Source organism: Anticarsia gemmatalis, chromosome 9 (genome assembly GCF_050436995.1).
Source record: "Anticarsia gemmatalis isolate Benzon Research Colony breed Stoneville strain chromosome 9, ilAntGemm2 primary, whole genome shotgun sequence".
Taxonomy (NCBI): Eukaryota; Metazoa; Arthropoda; class Insecta; order Lepidoptera; family Erebidae; genus Anticarsia; species Anticarsia gemmatalis.
In genome coordinates, this window is record NC_134753.1 from 7,124,536 (window position 1) to 7,139,165 (window position 14,630).

Genomic DNA, 14,630 nt, shown 5'->3' on the forward strand with positions numbered 1-14,630 from the left:
TCAATCAGTTCCAAAATATTTTTTTGTTCATCTAAAAATCCAATTATTATTATTGTATTAAAATCTCAACTTTGTTGACATTAGATTATACCGATATCAACAACAAATTTTGTACATTTTTATTTTTGGTAAAAATAAAATTGTACATGATCAATATTTAGTGACATTTCAGTGAACCCTCGTTTCTAAATTCTTGTCGGGGTCGGCAGTTGACGAGGCAGTCAGGGCACATTTAGACGTAGATTGATGTTTCAGCCGGCAAATAAGACAATTGTGGACGGATTTATTGATCCATGTCACGACCCCGAATACCACTGATTGCTTCAATGACTCGATTAACCGAACAATTACATTCTAGTTTAATTGAATATATTTGTGAGGTGTGATCGTGTTCTGCGGATTGTATAAATTACCCCTCACTTACGACAGGACGTAAAGGACCAAAGACACCTACTCAATGACATTTCCCATTTAGCGTACTATTTTTGTCGGAATACTTCTTAATTTCGCTCGCCAATATAAATGAAAGGCATTTTACAATATACTGATATGCCTTACTCGGCAGTGCAACGATTTACCAACATTCCGTATCCAACAGTATTCATGTCATCATCACTCTCGCGTTGAATGCAAGATCGGTGTGCCGACGTTGAAAAATTTAACAAGCAATCTTACCGCTTTCGTCCTTTACAACATTCTATATATAACATTATGAATTCATAAGTATATTAGTGACGAAAGGTAATAAAGCTGCTAAACACGCTAATGTGTAAATTAGCTTCGTGGCACATCAAATTAAATCCACTTTGCCATGAGCTCCGTGTACATTTCATCACTATACGCCGTCTAGGTCTACTTAGCTTTGTCATGGCAAAAACAAAGAATATTAGAACTAACGTAAGTTAAGGCAGGGACAAGACCTTATGCGCAATATATATTAAACAAAATATATATCTAAGTATGTTGTAGACCGCATTAAAGTAGTTTTACCTTCTCGTATTTTGGCATCATATTGCTATTATAAAGCGCGTAGTGACTAAAGTTATTTCTGTAATTATGAGTACTATAAACACCGCGGAAAGCAAACGTCGGCGTCGTCGCTCGGATAATAAGATCTTGAATGATATCAAAACAAAACAACGCTCCCTACAAAGTAGCGCGTTTCGTTTACGTTGTAAAGCAGTAAAAAATCCTGTCTAATTCTACAGTGCCTAAAAAGTTTACGTAGACATTGTGGCATCTCGTTTCTGTACCTTTTGACCAAAGTTTACGACTGGTACAAGTTTTTACTGTCTTCTTGTGAAAGGAACAACAACAGTACGAAATACGGCGGACGCAATTAACCCTCGTCTAAAGTTCTGTTCGTGCGTCTAGCTGATATTCGCTTTTCTTTTTCATGTAATTGACACTTAACTTTATAGAAATACAAACTTTACGGTGTGCCATACAAGTCTAATTCCTTGTTGCCCAGAGGTGCCTATAACTCTTTCTCGTAACCTACTCTTCATGGGTATGTTTACGTTGAAAAATATAACCCGTTGCTTCTTGGAAAAATAAAATTTGTACCCTGTAAAACTTCAGGCAAGTCATTACACGTCTTGTTATTTGCAGGTATGTTTAGACATTGGCATATAAAGTGATTGTAATCAGATACCGGCGGTATGCCTGCTACGTTTGATAGCAATCACCTATTAAAAAGCTCTTTAAAACTATTCGTAGCGGTTGCATAACACTCGTAGCATACTCGTAGAGCGTCATATATTCGCAGTCCTACGCCTTATTAACGTCGGGTACGTTGCACGCCCATAAATTTCTCCACACTATATAAACGAGACATGTATTCAACCTCCAGCTGCTTTATTACTCATAATTCAAACCTATAAAATATGTACTAATTATACAGTAATATTCATTTTCATCAAAACATACGTCGCGTCGTTAAGATCGACTGCATATAAAAAGTTAATGGAAATTGTACGGCGTTTTCCATAATGCATATTTTATTCATGTCAACTTCTTTATTGAAAACCCTGGGCAGTTATGTTCTGATTTCTTTTCAGCTGATATAAAATTTATAAGTTTTAACGCGTTGACAGAGTGAAATAAAAATAAATATTTGAGGACTCTGGTGAATAAACAAATATGAACCAAATGAAAATGATAACGTTGTGTGTTTAAGTGTGACTTGTGACTTGTGTCAGTGACAGTGTCCTCAACGATGATCAGTTGATATTCATAGAATCCGCGAGGTGTGCAAGATGGTGGTGCGAGCGAGAGGTCGGATGCTCTCCATCCTCTTCAGCGCTTTGTTGTTGGGACGGGCAATCGCAGGTAAGCCTTATTTTATAGCACTTAAAAGTAACTACAAACACAAACTATAACTTAAATAGTCATCGGTAAATAAATAGCTCGGGCCCTCATGATTACAGTAATGGCTATGTAATAATAGGTATACGAAGTGAACACGGACTTTATACTCACTCCATGATAACTAATGACATAAAATAAATAAGTTAGCGTAAGTTTAGGTACTTTGGATACTCATGTAGATGTTTAAGACGACCATGGAGAAAAGAAATGACGTAAAGCACTACAAAGCCTTTTACTTAGTTATCGTCAAGGTACCGATAGAAAGCTGTTCCAACAAATTTAAAACTGATAAAATATTAACATGGATACGACACAACAGAATATCCAAAGCGTGTTGTCGGAGCAAAAGCAAAAGCGAGCGAATCGCAAGCCAGCTCGGAACTTGCATAAGCCGAGCTCCTGTATCGATGGACGCCGAGCTGTGTATTTTAAATATTAGCATAAGAAGACGATTTCTGCGAACGAAATTTAGCCTTCTACAAAGCCGATTCTATTATTCATTCCGTTTACATTCAACGAGATTACAACATTTTATTTAACTGTAAATATTAAATGCGTGTCCACACTTGTTTTTGTTTTAAACGCAGACACATAAATATCATTAATAATTCAATGTACTTGTCACATTTCGCCAATTATATTTGACCGCCTTTGTTTGACCTGAAATTACTTAGCCCAAGGATAATGGAAGCATTATCATAAATTATTAGGTAGAGTATTTTACATGAACATTGGACAACAACAAAACTGAAACATACCGTAGATAGTCAATTGGAGTACAAATTGTGTTTTAAACAGTAATTATAATGTAATTACTAAAACATTTCCACATACTGGATAAAGGTCTCATTGTTGTAAAAGTTGGGTAATCAGTGGATTGGGAGAAGTACGTTTTAATTTTCAATACAATCAGAGTATCTGAACCCCTGTAGGTATAGTGTGGAGTTTTAACGTAGTTAGTAGACGAGTGAGTCGTACAGCCTCCGAGCTAACGAAGCGTTAACACAAATAGGTAAAACGCTAAAACAAAGTCGAATTAATTTTCGCTAATTAGCCGCCGACGGTTGGTGCCAGCAGTAATCTCAAACGTTTCCACTCATATAACTGGACCAGCAAAATGTTATGGAAATAGATAATTTACTCACAAAAATAGATATTTTCTGAAAGGCTTACAAAACAGGGCGTGTTGCCTGAATAATAAATCCGGCGTTTCGCCTAAAATATACCTAATTTATTTAGTGAATCCGAAAATAAACTTATTTTGTCTGGTGGTCCTAATTTCAGAGTAAATTAGGGCAGCAAAAAATCTTATTACTGTTTACAAAATACAACAACATTGATATTATCTAAGTACCTAGTTAGGAACACGTCGGGTCCGCAATGAACGCAATATACTTAAGGGTGTTCCGTGAACGCGATGATAAATGAATAGTCTTTTGTAAAGGTCAAATAACCCTTTATTCAAAAATACAAAGGTCACTGAAAACAATAAAACACTTGACAATAATACAAGAATGACTGAGTAGAAATTATATCTCAACGTCTGCGCCGTACGAACAAAACCTAACAACGGCGTACAATAAATTCCGGCTTATTTCGAGACAGCCATTGTTACTTACCAAATATATTTAGAGTCTCCACAGAAATGAATCATAAAACAGTGTTGAAGAAACCGGGCGGTTGCTCTTAGAAATAAATCAATCTAGAAGTGACATACAACATAAAATACTGCTCAGTAGTGTTTAGTTAACATGTCTATTGGAATTAGCCTCTCACTATATACTTTTTTGGTACAATGTTGCTTACGTAGGCGGAGAGATTTTCCTCGTGTGTCGTTGCGTGTACTAAAGGTTATTAAGGGCCACGCGACCCCCGCATCCTCCTGATGAAACATACCAATGATGCCTACGAGGAAAGAGTAATAAATATTGCTATAGATACTATGAACAGTAGTGCATAATTGAAATACTTATAAAAAGGTATACTTACGATTTATTGCAATTGTAAATTCACTGTGAAATATACTGCCTTTTGCTATTTTAATCTGTCTGAAAGCTGACTAAATAACTTAACCCGAAAATAGCTCCTCTCTCACCCTTCGTTCGTATGAATATTTCATTTTTTTATTTATGTAGCTCCAAAATTCCTTAGTAACATGTCAAAGGTAGCGTTGCCTTGACCTATGTTAGAATATTAGCCGATTTAAAATTAGGCGAAATCGATTTCTAAGGTCAGGCTTGTTTGCAAACCGTCTCATTATTGAGCATGGACGTTCTGTACAATGGAAAGGGTAATCTTGGCTTAATAAACTGACCTTGAGCGGGGTTTCAAATATTATTAACTTAAAAACCCAACCGCTTTAAAACTGTCCCTCTTATTGCGATACAGGATAAAATTTCTTAAGTAGAATTCTCTTAAAAAGAAACCGACACACAAGTTACCAATGCATTCTACAAAACGGTTATTAATTATAATTCTAACTTATGTGGCTTAAGCAGGTAATATAAGGTGCGCGAAGTATTAATTAATTGTCTATATTTCCGCGGCGCGAGTCATTAAAGTTCGTTTAGACGTATCGCGCGTAAACTACGACCTCGATCGGTCCGCGAGTTCCCGTCTAAGTGTACTTAATTAACGTGTAAACTGATGAACTTTCTAATGGATTTTGTTTTTAAGCTCAATTAGACTTAGACAATAGACTTAGTGTTTAACAGTGATAAAATTAGGACAATTTTGCTTAATAAGTGCGTAGTACTCGTAGGTCCTGTATGACAAGATGTATGGATGGTAATGAAGCAAAAGAAGTTTGTAAGAATCGTACCAAGTGGCATTCTCTGGACTTTGCCTACACCTTTGTGACGAGATCATCATTTTATGTAGGTATGTATCTTTGCTAAAAACTTACTTATGATATTTTCAAATTAGGTTGAAGCTTTTATATTTTAAAGTAAAAAAACATGCTTAGATAAGTTCAGTAGTTCTAACTTACGGGAACACTTTACGACACATATGAAAACCTCACTAAAACGGTAGTAAAACGTGAGGTACTTAGTCAAATATTTCAGTAGTATTTTATTAACAATTTATGAAGTGATTATTTTATTAACATATACCATGCTCTGTGCGTCGACTCCCTTTTTACAAGCTGTTACCGTCAATACGCCAGCCTCCACGGCGAGAGTCAACAAAATATATCATGTTTACATTCACCAGACCACGCAAACACAAACAGACAGACTTTTTTCTGTATTTTGCTACCATTGAATCTTATTACACAAAATATATCCTTATCTCTCGTGCTTGAAACTTTTGGATAGACACAAGTCAGGAAAATGTATAATTTCGTCCTTAAGGCTAGTAAAGGAATACTAAAACCAGAAATACTTATTGTAGCAGTTCATCTACATGTCTGTCCCACATGACACATCGTTTTATCAAAGCTGTTAAAACTTTTAAAAATATGTGAGCATGCAGTCTCAGACCAAAACGGCTGTGAGCTCCGTTGCTCAACTCCTACAACTTTCCCTGTGAAAATAACTTTACTTATAATAAATAACAACAATATTTACACCCTATGCTATAACCTGGCTATCGATGTCATAAACAATCTTGACAATTACGTACTTTTGTGCCATTTAAAACTTGAAATACAACAGCTACTGCAATTATTTGCATGGAAATAAACTAGTCGCAGGTTAGTAACTGTACTTTTATTGCGGGGTTCTAGACGTATGTGTGGGTTGACCCCAATAATTACATATGTGAGGTTTTATTAAGTCTATCGGAATTAGGTTGATCCCTGATGAACACTTAGCTCTATGAGTATGTTAGCCGAGTAGTAGAGATGTAGCGTGTAGGCGTACGACTGACTGAACTACGAGTTGTAATCGTATCAAGGGAAAACTATTATATGTAATAAATTCACAAGCTCGTGTTAATATAATAATGAGCATTATTTTACCGAAAATCTAATAAGAAACAAAACTCAATCAGCCTTACTCCTTAGCCGGATAATTATTTCTCTGATTAATTCAAAAATCCAGTGCGTACTTGTTTACCCTGAATTGAATCAATCTAAAATAACAAATTATTCAAAATCGTTATTTATAGAATTCAAAGCAGCGACTGCCTCTTGATTAAAACCATTTCGGTAGACTCCGCAAGGGAATATAAAAATCATGCTTAAGAACATTTTAACAGTCACTTCTGTGACCAAAGTTAACGATGTAATTTTATTTTAAATCTGATTCCCCATTTAGACACCGAAACTGGGTCAAAATGTTTTGGGAAAAATGAAACAAAAGACATTATTTCGGCACAGAAGTACCAGTATTAAATTTGGGCAAAAGAAATGCATTTTTACTAGAAGTATTCAGTCGGTAGGCACGAATATAACAAAAGAGTAGGTGCGTGTTATATTGAACGGTAGGTAGCGGGTAAGGCGGTTCCAGGGCGTAAGCTCATTCGTTCGTAACTTGTAAGTTTGATGTGATACAGAAATAAGTTTGGCGCCGGCGAGATTCAAGATCCCGTAAGAGCGCTTACGGAAAGTGGCGTGCCCTTATTTCACTTGGATATATTCGAGGGTTTTCGTGAGACTACATCTACATAATTTTATTATGTCTACTTACGTATTGCGGATTTGCTAATCATATTGTAACCCGATTATGTCGGCGAATAACTTCACAGAACTTTGTCAAACAACGTAATGGAAAATGAAAAGTCCAATAAGGATTATTTTCAAGAACTCCGATTTATTACTGAGTGTTACAATTAATTTGTTTTCATTATAATAGGTAGCGTGAAGAGTCGATATAGAAGTCGAGGATAAATGAAACGCTATTGTATCCGTCTCACGTCCCCGGAGGAAACAGTAAAGAAAACTAAGAAGACTGAAGTGAATTGGTGTCAATCTTCACATGTTGTGAGGAACGTGTTGTTGTCTGTATAGCGGCTGCTTACTGCTTATTATACGCGTTACGTTGTAGTCTGGTAGTTGTGTTACGATCCAAGGGGAGTAGTACACTACCAGCACAAATTGTACGAGTCTTTGTAATCAGTTAAACTAGAACATGTATATAATTATTGTGAACCCTAACTTTAGTTTTACTTAAGCCTGACTAATTAAACTAGCGCTTAGTATATTGCGACACACGCAGCTGTTTTACTAACTAAAGTCCGCTAGTACTTCCGTAAAATTATAACCGATGTATTGGGTGATATTTTCCGTTTAAAACTCTATAAAAAGTTACATATGAACTATCTGAAACCTTTTAGCTGATTCGTAATTTATCTATGAATATCGTTGGAAGCTGCTATCCGAAATATTTTGCGGAATAAAAATAAAACCTTCGTGTGCCTACAGGCGACTAGCCCCCGGCACTCCGGATAAAGTTCAAGCCATAACAAAGTAATGAAAATAGATGTTAAAACTATCAACGTTTTCTACTAAAGTGCTCCAAAGAGAACTTATACAATTAGTAATGTTCTTACAAAATGATAACGCTCTCTTGTTTAGGTAATTTACGATACTGTTATGATAGAATCATGATTTACAATCGTAGCCCACGCCAAGTAATAATATTAAAGTGTTAATTAATGCCAACAACTAAAATAAGGCAAACGGAGGTAGTTAGCCAGCCGGAATTACTTACGTTCATTATTGCGCTATTTATGTTATTAACTGTTATATTAATTATGTACAAAACAAAGCTATTTAGCTAAGATTTTTTAGTTTGTTGTATTACGAGAATTTATTTCACCAAATATATTGTTATATTAATTATGTACAAAACTAAGCTATTTAGCTAAGATTTTTTAGTTTGTTGTATTACGAGAATTTATTTCACCAAATATATTGTTATATTAATTATGTACAAAACTAAGCTATTTAGCTAAGATTTTTTAGTTTGTTGTATTACGAGAATTTATTTCACCAAATATATTGTTATATTAATTATGTACAAAACTAAGCTATTTAGCTAAGATTTTTTAGTTTGTTGTATTACGAGAATTTATTTCACCAAATATATTGTTATATTAATTATGTACAAAACTAAGCTATTTAGCTAAGATTTTTAGTTTGTTGTTTTTTCGAGAATTTATTTTACCAAATATATTTTACGTAATTCTTGTAATTATACATTTTATTTCATTGTAAATATTAAAGTAGTTACGTAACAAGGTTTGCAATGTTCAAAGTTTCTGTTATCGAATGTGAGTGGAACTACAAAAACCTTTGAACATTTCCCTCTCGAAAAGTTCAAGAGACTTGACTGTTACTTTATAATTACATCTGCCGAAACAGTCGTTACAAGAGTCATCGTCTGAAACCTTTTACAGTCGGCCCCGAACCTCGGTACACAACCAACAGAAAAGTCTTAGCAAAAGATGTGAGAAAATATTTAAATTGGGCAACCTGCCCAAATTCTCATAACAATGAAAATATGTTCTGAAGCGGCACATAAACGGTTGTTAGGACCATTCAAATATAAATTTATATGTTCTGAACTTGGACACAAATATTCTGATTTATTTTAAAACCTATTGTGCTTGCATTTCAACATTTTTAGCCATAAGATGTATTGTCATACAATAAAAATATAATCCAGATAACGCAATGTCACGTGTAGTGTGAAATACGGGTGCAGTGTGACTACAACTGGTGCTTACCATTAATCATATGACAAGCATTCCTTATATATTTAAACCTTCTTCTCAGGACTCGGGTGCTTGCGTATAAAAGTATGTGCAATATATGCATGTATAGAATGCCTTCTGCAGAAAATAATAATAATATTATACTTGTCTATTGAAGCGAATTCATTATAAAATTCTCACTCAGTCGCACATGTCATATTAGGTACATTCTGTCGATTATATTTTACATTGATTGCTTACCTTCGTACCCCATTTGGGCAAAAATTCAACTGTAACTGAACAATAGAGCTATAGATCCTTTCAAAGTGAATAGAATGGCGTGTAGGTGTGAGGGTTGAAATTGAATAGAATTATATAAAAGGTATTGTTCTACAGAAACTTGCTCATCCTTGGCTTTTTAAAACGATATTTATAATACATAGCTATTATAAATAGACTAGCTGACCTGGCAAACGTTGTTTAGCCATATAAATTAAAAAAAAAAACAGTATCACTATGTTGGCCGATTCTCAGACCTACTCAATATGCTCACAAAATTTCATGAGAATCGGTCAAGCCGTTTCGGAAGAGTACGGTTACTAACATTGCGACATGGCTATTTTATATAAAAGATAACTATTACTTATGGGTTCCAGAGCTCTAGCATAAACACACCCTAACTCTATTAACTGTTCTATTTTTATATGTGCTAAGTGGGATAGATGATTCATTAATGCATCGTTAAACACCTACATAATGTGAGAAAATTCACTCAACTTTGATACAAAGTTACATTAACACCACGCTGATGTATTCTAGATAAACATACTTTGTTTTTCAATACTTTTCTACTCACTTTTATTAAGTAAATGTCTCAACGTATTTCGCTATGATATGAAATTAATATGAAAGTACGTACATATATATGTATGAAGCAAATAGAACTTCGTATGAAACATTGGATTTGGTTGAAATGTTGCTTATGGATTCTTTGTGTGACTACGAAAGGCACATGTGATTCTCCAGGGAATAGACAAAATCTAAGCCGCTCTCTCACCTGCGGTGGAAAAACTAGCTCTTGAGACCGACAAACTTACTTTTTCACCATGTCTATGTACATTTTGATATATTCTTATGTGTCTGTATGCGCGGATACTTCTATATTACTATATTTAAATTGTTTTGATACGGGTTTTATATAAATATTTTGCGAAATTAACAAATGAACCTTCCTAAACTATGAAAAAATATCTGAGTCTTTAATAAAGGTTACAAAAATAATATGACTGAACATAAATCGTTTCAGTCTAGCCGCTCAACACATAAAAGCTGATGGACGGTATTTAAGCTAAACAGTGTGGAGCCCACACTCTCGTATCGCATTCATAATACGGTACCACACTAATGAGTTAAAACACAATCACCGTTTGTGTAAAAGGGGTCACGATTAACACGTGGATTTGGTCGTTTTTGAAACCACAAGACTGCGCCGTGGTTTTTCAAGCGACTGTAGTTGCAAGCCGTTATTACGCAAGCAAAGTGATTATCAAGATTTTCTATTAGATTCTATTAATAAACTGTTAGTAGCAGACGGGTTAAAGTAATGTGTCTGCAGAAACTGAGTGTTTTTATACACTTTTTCTACCCCTTTGGAGAAAACAAGCGTGTATAATAAATAATAAAACGCCACACTATGCCGCTATATAACCGCCTGTATTATGTTAACAACATGCGTTCCTTGTGGCGCAGTGATTCCGTACCTGATTACCAATCAATTTGTCACGACACGAAATCGCACACTATCGCCCGAGTTCGTCAACGAATAGGGCGTTGTCACGATCATGTCCAATTCAGTTTAGATAATAAAACACAGCGCGCTGAAATAAAATACGAACGGGAGAAAATATACAATGGCAGTGAAACATCCAAATCGCTCTCGGGGACACTTCTGTTTCAATTCCTTGAAAGTGTCGGGCAAAAATTGTGTTAGGTGATGCGCGTACCTACGCTACTGTATATATACTGTGTGTTATAGATTGCCACAGCCTTACGGGAAATTCGACTATCCCAGCTTCCGGTTGCCTCAGGCGCCGGAACTGCGAGCTCGATAAAGCGCGGTGCAACGAGACGGGTCGATTCATCAAATTAACAAATATGTCACCGTTCTAGCATTAAACGACTACAAGTTTTCAATTAATAATATTTCAACTTTAATTTGCAATCGTGTTTTAATAAACTTTGGCAATTAAAGTGTAGGCATATATCCTGTTAAATATAAAAAGACCAAACCGTTTATATAACATACTATTTTTATTTAGTTACCCATTAAAACTGACGGATGAGCATATAAATAACAGAAAGTTAAGAACACATTGAATTTAAACCAAACGCTGGTATTTTAGTAGATAAAATTCAACGCTCTATCCTGATAGTCTAGGCCCAGACTAAAGGATTTAGTCGGTCGCACATGACACGGCGGAATAACAGTTTTAAGCCAGTTACGTGAAAGGCTACGTGTACAAACGAATTGGAGTACTAAGTGAAGTATTAACTGCGCGTAAAATGTATTACCGCTGTTATGGTATAATTCGGAAGGTGCCGCTTTCCAAATTATACACCAGCCCAAATTATAACAGGTAATAGGGAGTCGCCCCTGAACCCTGCGCAGTGCACATTTAAACGGTACTGTTCAACACCCTTTTGTCGCAGAGTAATATTTTATACATTGAACCCTTCATCAAGAGACGTGATGTAGTGACGTGTAGTCGTGTAATCCGCATCACGTTCGTCAAAGTACGTCTCGTCCCACGACTGTCGAGAATATCCTTATCCGAGTGAATACTTGCTCTGTTTTTCTTTAGTCTGTTTTTCCGAGATATTCAGATTTACCATAGAGTATCAATGTCACTTGTCACACACAATATCCGCTGCTCAAGGCTATGTCTTTTAAAGCTAAATCGCCTATCAAAGGAAACGAGATCGATTCGGCTTCTGCTATTGTGCACGGCGCCTAAAAGTTAATAGAGTAATCAAAGCCTCGCGTCAGTACGAATAAGATTAATTAGATGAATGTTTGGCCGTAATTGAGCCCCATCTCTATAACAAATAAAAGGTCTTACGTTGATACTTACCTCGCAGAAGAGCATTATGTGCGTACATTAAGGCCAAGAGTTTAATCTTAGATTATAATGAAACTATCAAAAAGTTGTTATACATTTCTTTCAATATATAACTTTTACATGATACCAACTCATATACGACAAAATTAATTCAACCAAATAAAAGCTCAGACTTAGACAGTGCTTAAAAATGCACACGGGATTCTTACGATATTGAGAATATTCTAAAACACATTTTATTTATGGTTTTACTGAAATTAAAAATTTCAACAGTGCATAAAGTGTAACAATTGCTTTTTACATATGCACGCATTTATTTAGTGTACAAAGGAGCATTAGAAACTGACTAGATTTATAACATCACATTTTCTTACAAATACTAGATTTTCTCATGCAAATAATTTGATATAGTTTTTTTGGATAACCATGAAAAGCTCAACCTACCTATAACGAGAAATCGATATTGTGAAGATTAAATTCTATGTAAACAGCGTAAAAGTAGATACTTGCCTTATTTTCATTCTATGTAAAATTTCCGCCGCAGATTAGTTTTATAAAATCATTTCATTGGGTTATTTGGTGAAATTACGTTACCTGTGACTTTTAAAACGTTTTCCGTCTCATTTGAATTATATCAATTGGAAATACAATTATTGTTTTATAAAATTTTCGCACATTTACGACATTTAAGTACTTTCCAGTCATCAACATATATTTTCAGTTGTTTATTTGCTAACTGTAAAAGGTATTCTATTTAATTAACTATTCATAAAAAGTTCATAAAAATACTTTTTTAGTTCCTTAAATAACTTAATACAAACAAAGTTTTCCTTTCAATAATTTATTAGTAAACTGGAGAAGAGTTGCATACAGATACATTCAATCTTCGTAAGTAAGGATTGTAAAACATCAAATAAGACATGAGCAACAAATATTATTGTTTCGCATTCATGATCTGTTTTCGAGAGTCGGGTGCAGGTTCGGCTGAGCGTTTTTATTGGAAACTCACAAATAACGAGTAAAATCAATGTGCTTCTATTTTGTATTCTGTTAGTGCACGGTTGCGGAGTGCCGTCTCAGTGTGAAATTACTGCTCACCGTGTCTTTCTAAAGTGGGGAAAACTTTGTTTTAGCTTTATTAATTGGAAAAGAATTGTTACTTTACGACGCTGTAGTATAGTAGCGCTATTAAATAAAATTCCACAGTTATTATTACATAACGCTTATTTTTTTTAGGTATATAGTTTTGTATTACCATGTTTTAAAAAAAGAAATAATCATAAATATTTAGCTAATTTAGTAGAGTTAAATGGAGCTATTTAAAAAAAATGGTGCTGTGATATCTTTTTTCTGTTTTTTTATTGTTGAAAAAGGCTAATGACTAACAAACATATTTTGTTAGAAAGATAGCTATTGTTAACACATATTTTATGTAGCGTAATCTTCGAAATTGACAATATTTTGCTGAAATAAACCACGTTATGACAATGCTACATACAATTGTTAAGATTTGTCGATTTCGCTTTCAGAGCAGGGAGAATCGCATGCTAGTCCCAGTGATGTATAATTATGCAGTTTGATATTATGTGAAATAAAGTTGTTGCGTATTGTTATTGAAATATTTCGGTGAAGCGTTTCAGTCGACAAGTAATTTTAATTGCTCACTCATGAATAGTGAATGAGTGATTAATTTGCAGCCGTGGTTTTGTATTACAATTCTGTTGCTACAAAACGATGCATTCATACCGCATTATGAACGAAAATAATAAACGTTGACCTTTTTGTTCAGGCGTTTAAAGTACATTTAATTAATTTTTCATTCATTTAATTTGTGATAACATCTAACTAGGTTATACTTAGGTATCTATGTCTTTGTATATCCTGATTTCAGGCTTTGTCATTGCCCAATAACACATAAATATTATTTTAAAATTTTAGGTATTCTTACACTTTTCCGGGATGAAAAGTAGGAGCTGAGTGAAGCTGTGAAACCCCATTTTATTTTTTGTAATATTATATTTTGTGAGATTAATATACATTTTTGGCAAGTATTATTTCAATGTCAAAAAACAAATACGAAATCAATACGCTGTTCAGAATCGCATTACGTCTTAGCTCGGATAAGAAAGCGAATGTATGAGAGCGTAATTGATCGTGTGTAATAGTGCCTAGTGTAGGTGTACGTGATACACCGCGGCACGGGTCGCGTGACCGGCTGTCGATCGGAAAAGCTTATCACAAAACGGAACCCCCCTCCCCAAGAACATCACCTACATAACTTGTTTACAACACGAACATTCGAATTTATAACCACCAGACAAATGTCTTCATATAAATAAGTAATATTGTCCCCTTTTTATCGACGACATCTTATCTTTCGAATATCTCTTAGTAAACGTCCAGCGATTTCGTGGATTTCCCCCCGGATTTAGTCTGCGGTATAAAACGTACTTATAAGAATTATTCTTCATATTCTCATATAGCTCTCATATAGCATCTTCA

At 34.7% G+C, this 14,630-nt stretch overlaps 1 protein-coding gene across 1 annotated transcript in view; it reads left to right on the forward strand.

The window, feature by feature from the left end:
- LOC142975258 (uncharacterized) overlaps positions 1-14,630 on the forward strand; it is a 73,340-nt gene that overhangs the window by 9,206 nt on the left and 49,504 nt on the right. Inside the window, exon 2 of the mRNA XM_076117997.1 lies at positions 2,061-2,331. Within this exon, the coding sequence (XP_075974112.1) occupies positions 2,259-2,331 (73 nt within the window). The 5' untranslated portion in view covers positions 2,061-2,258. The remainder of the gene's footprint in view (positions 1-2,060; positions 2,332-14,630) is intronic.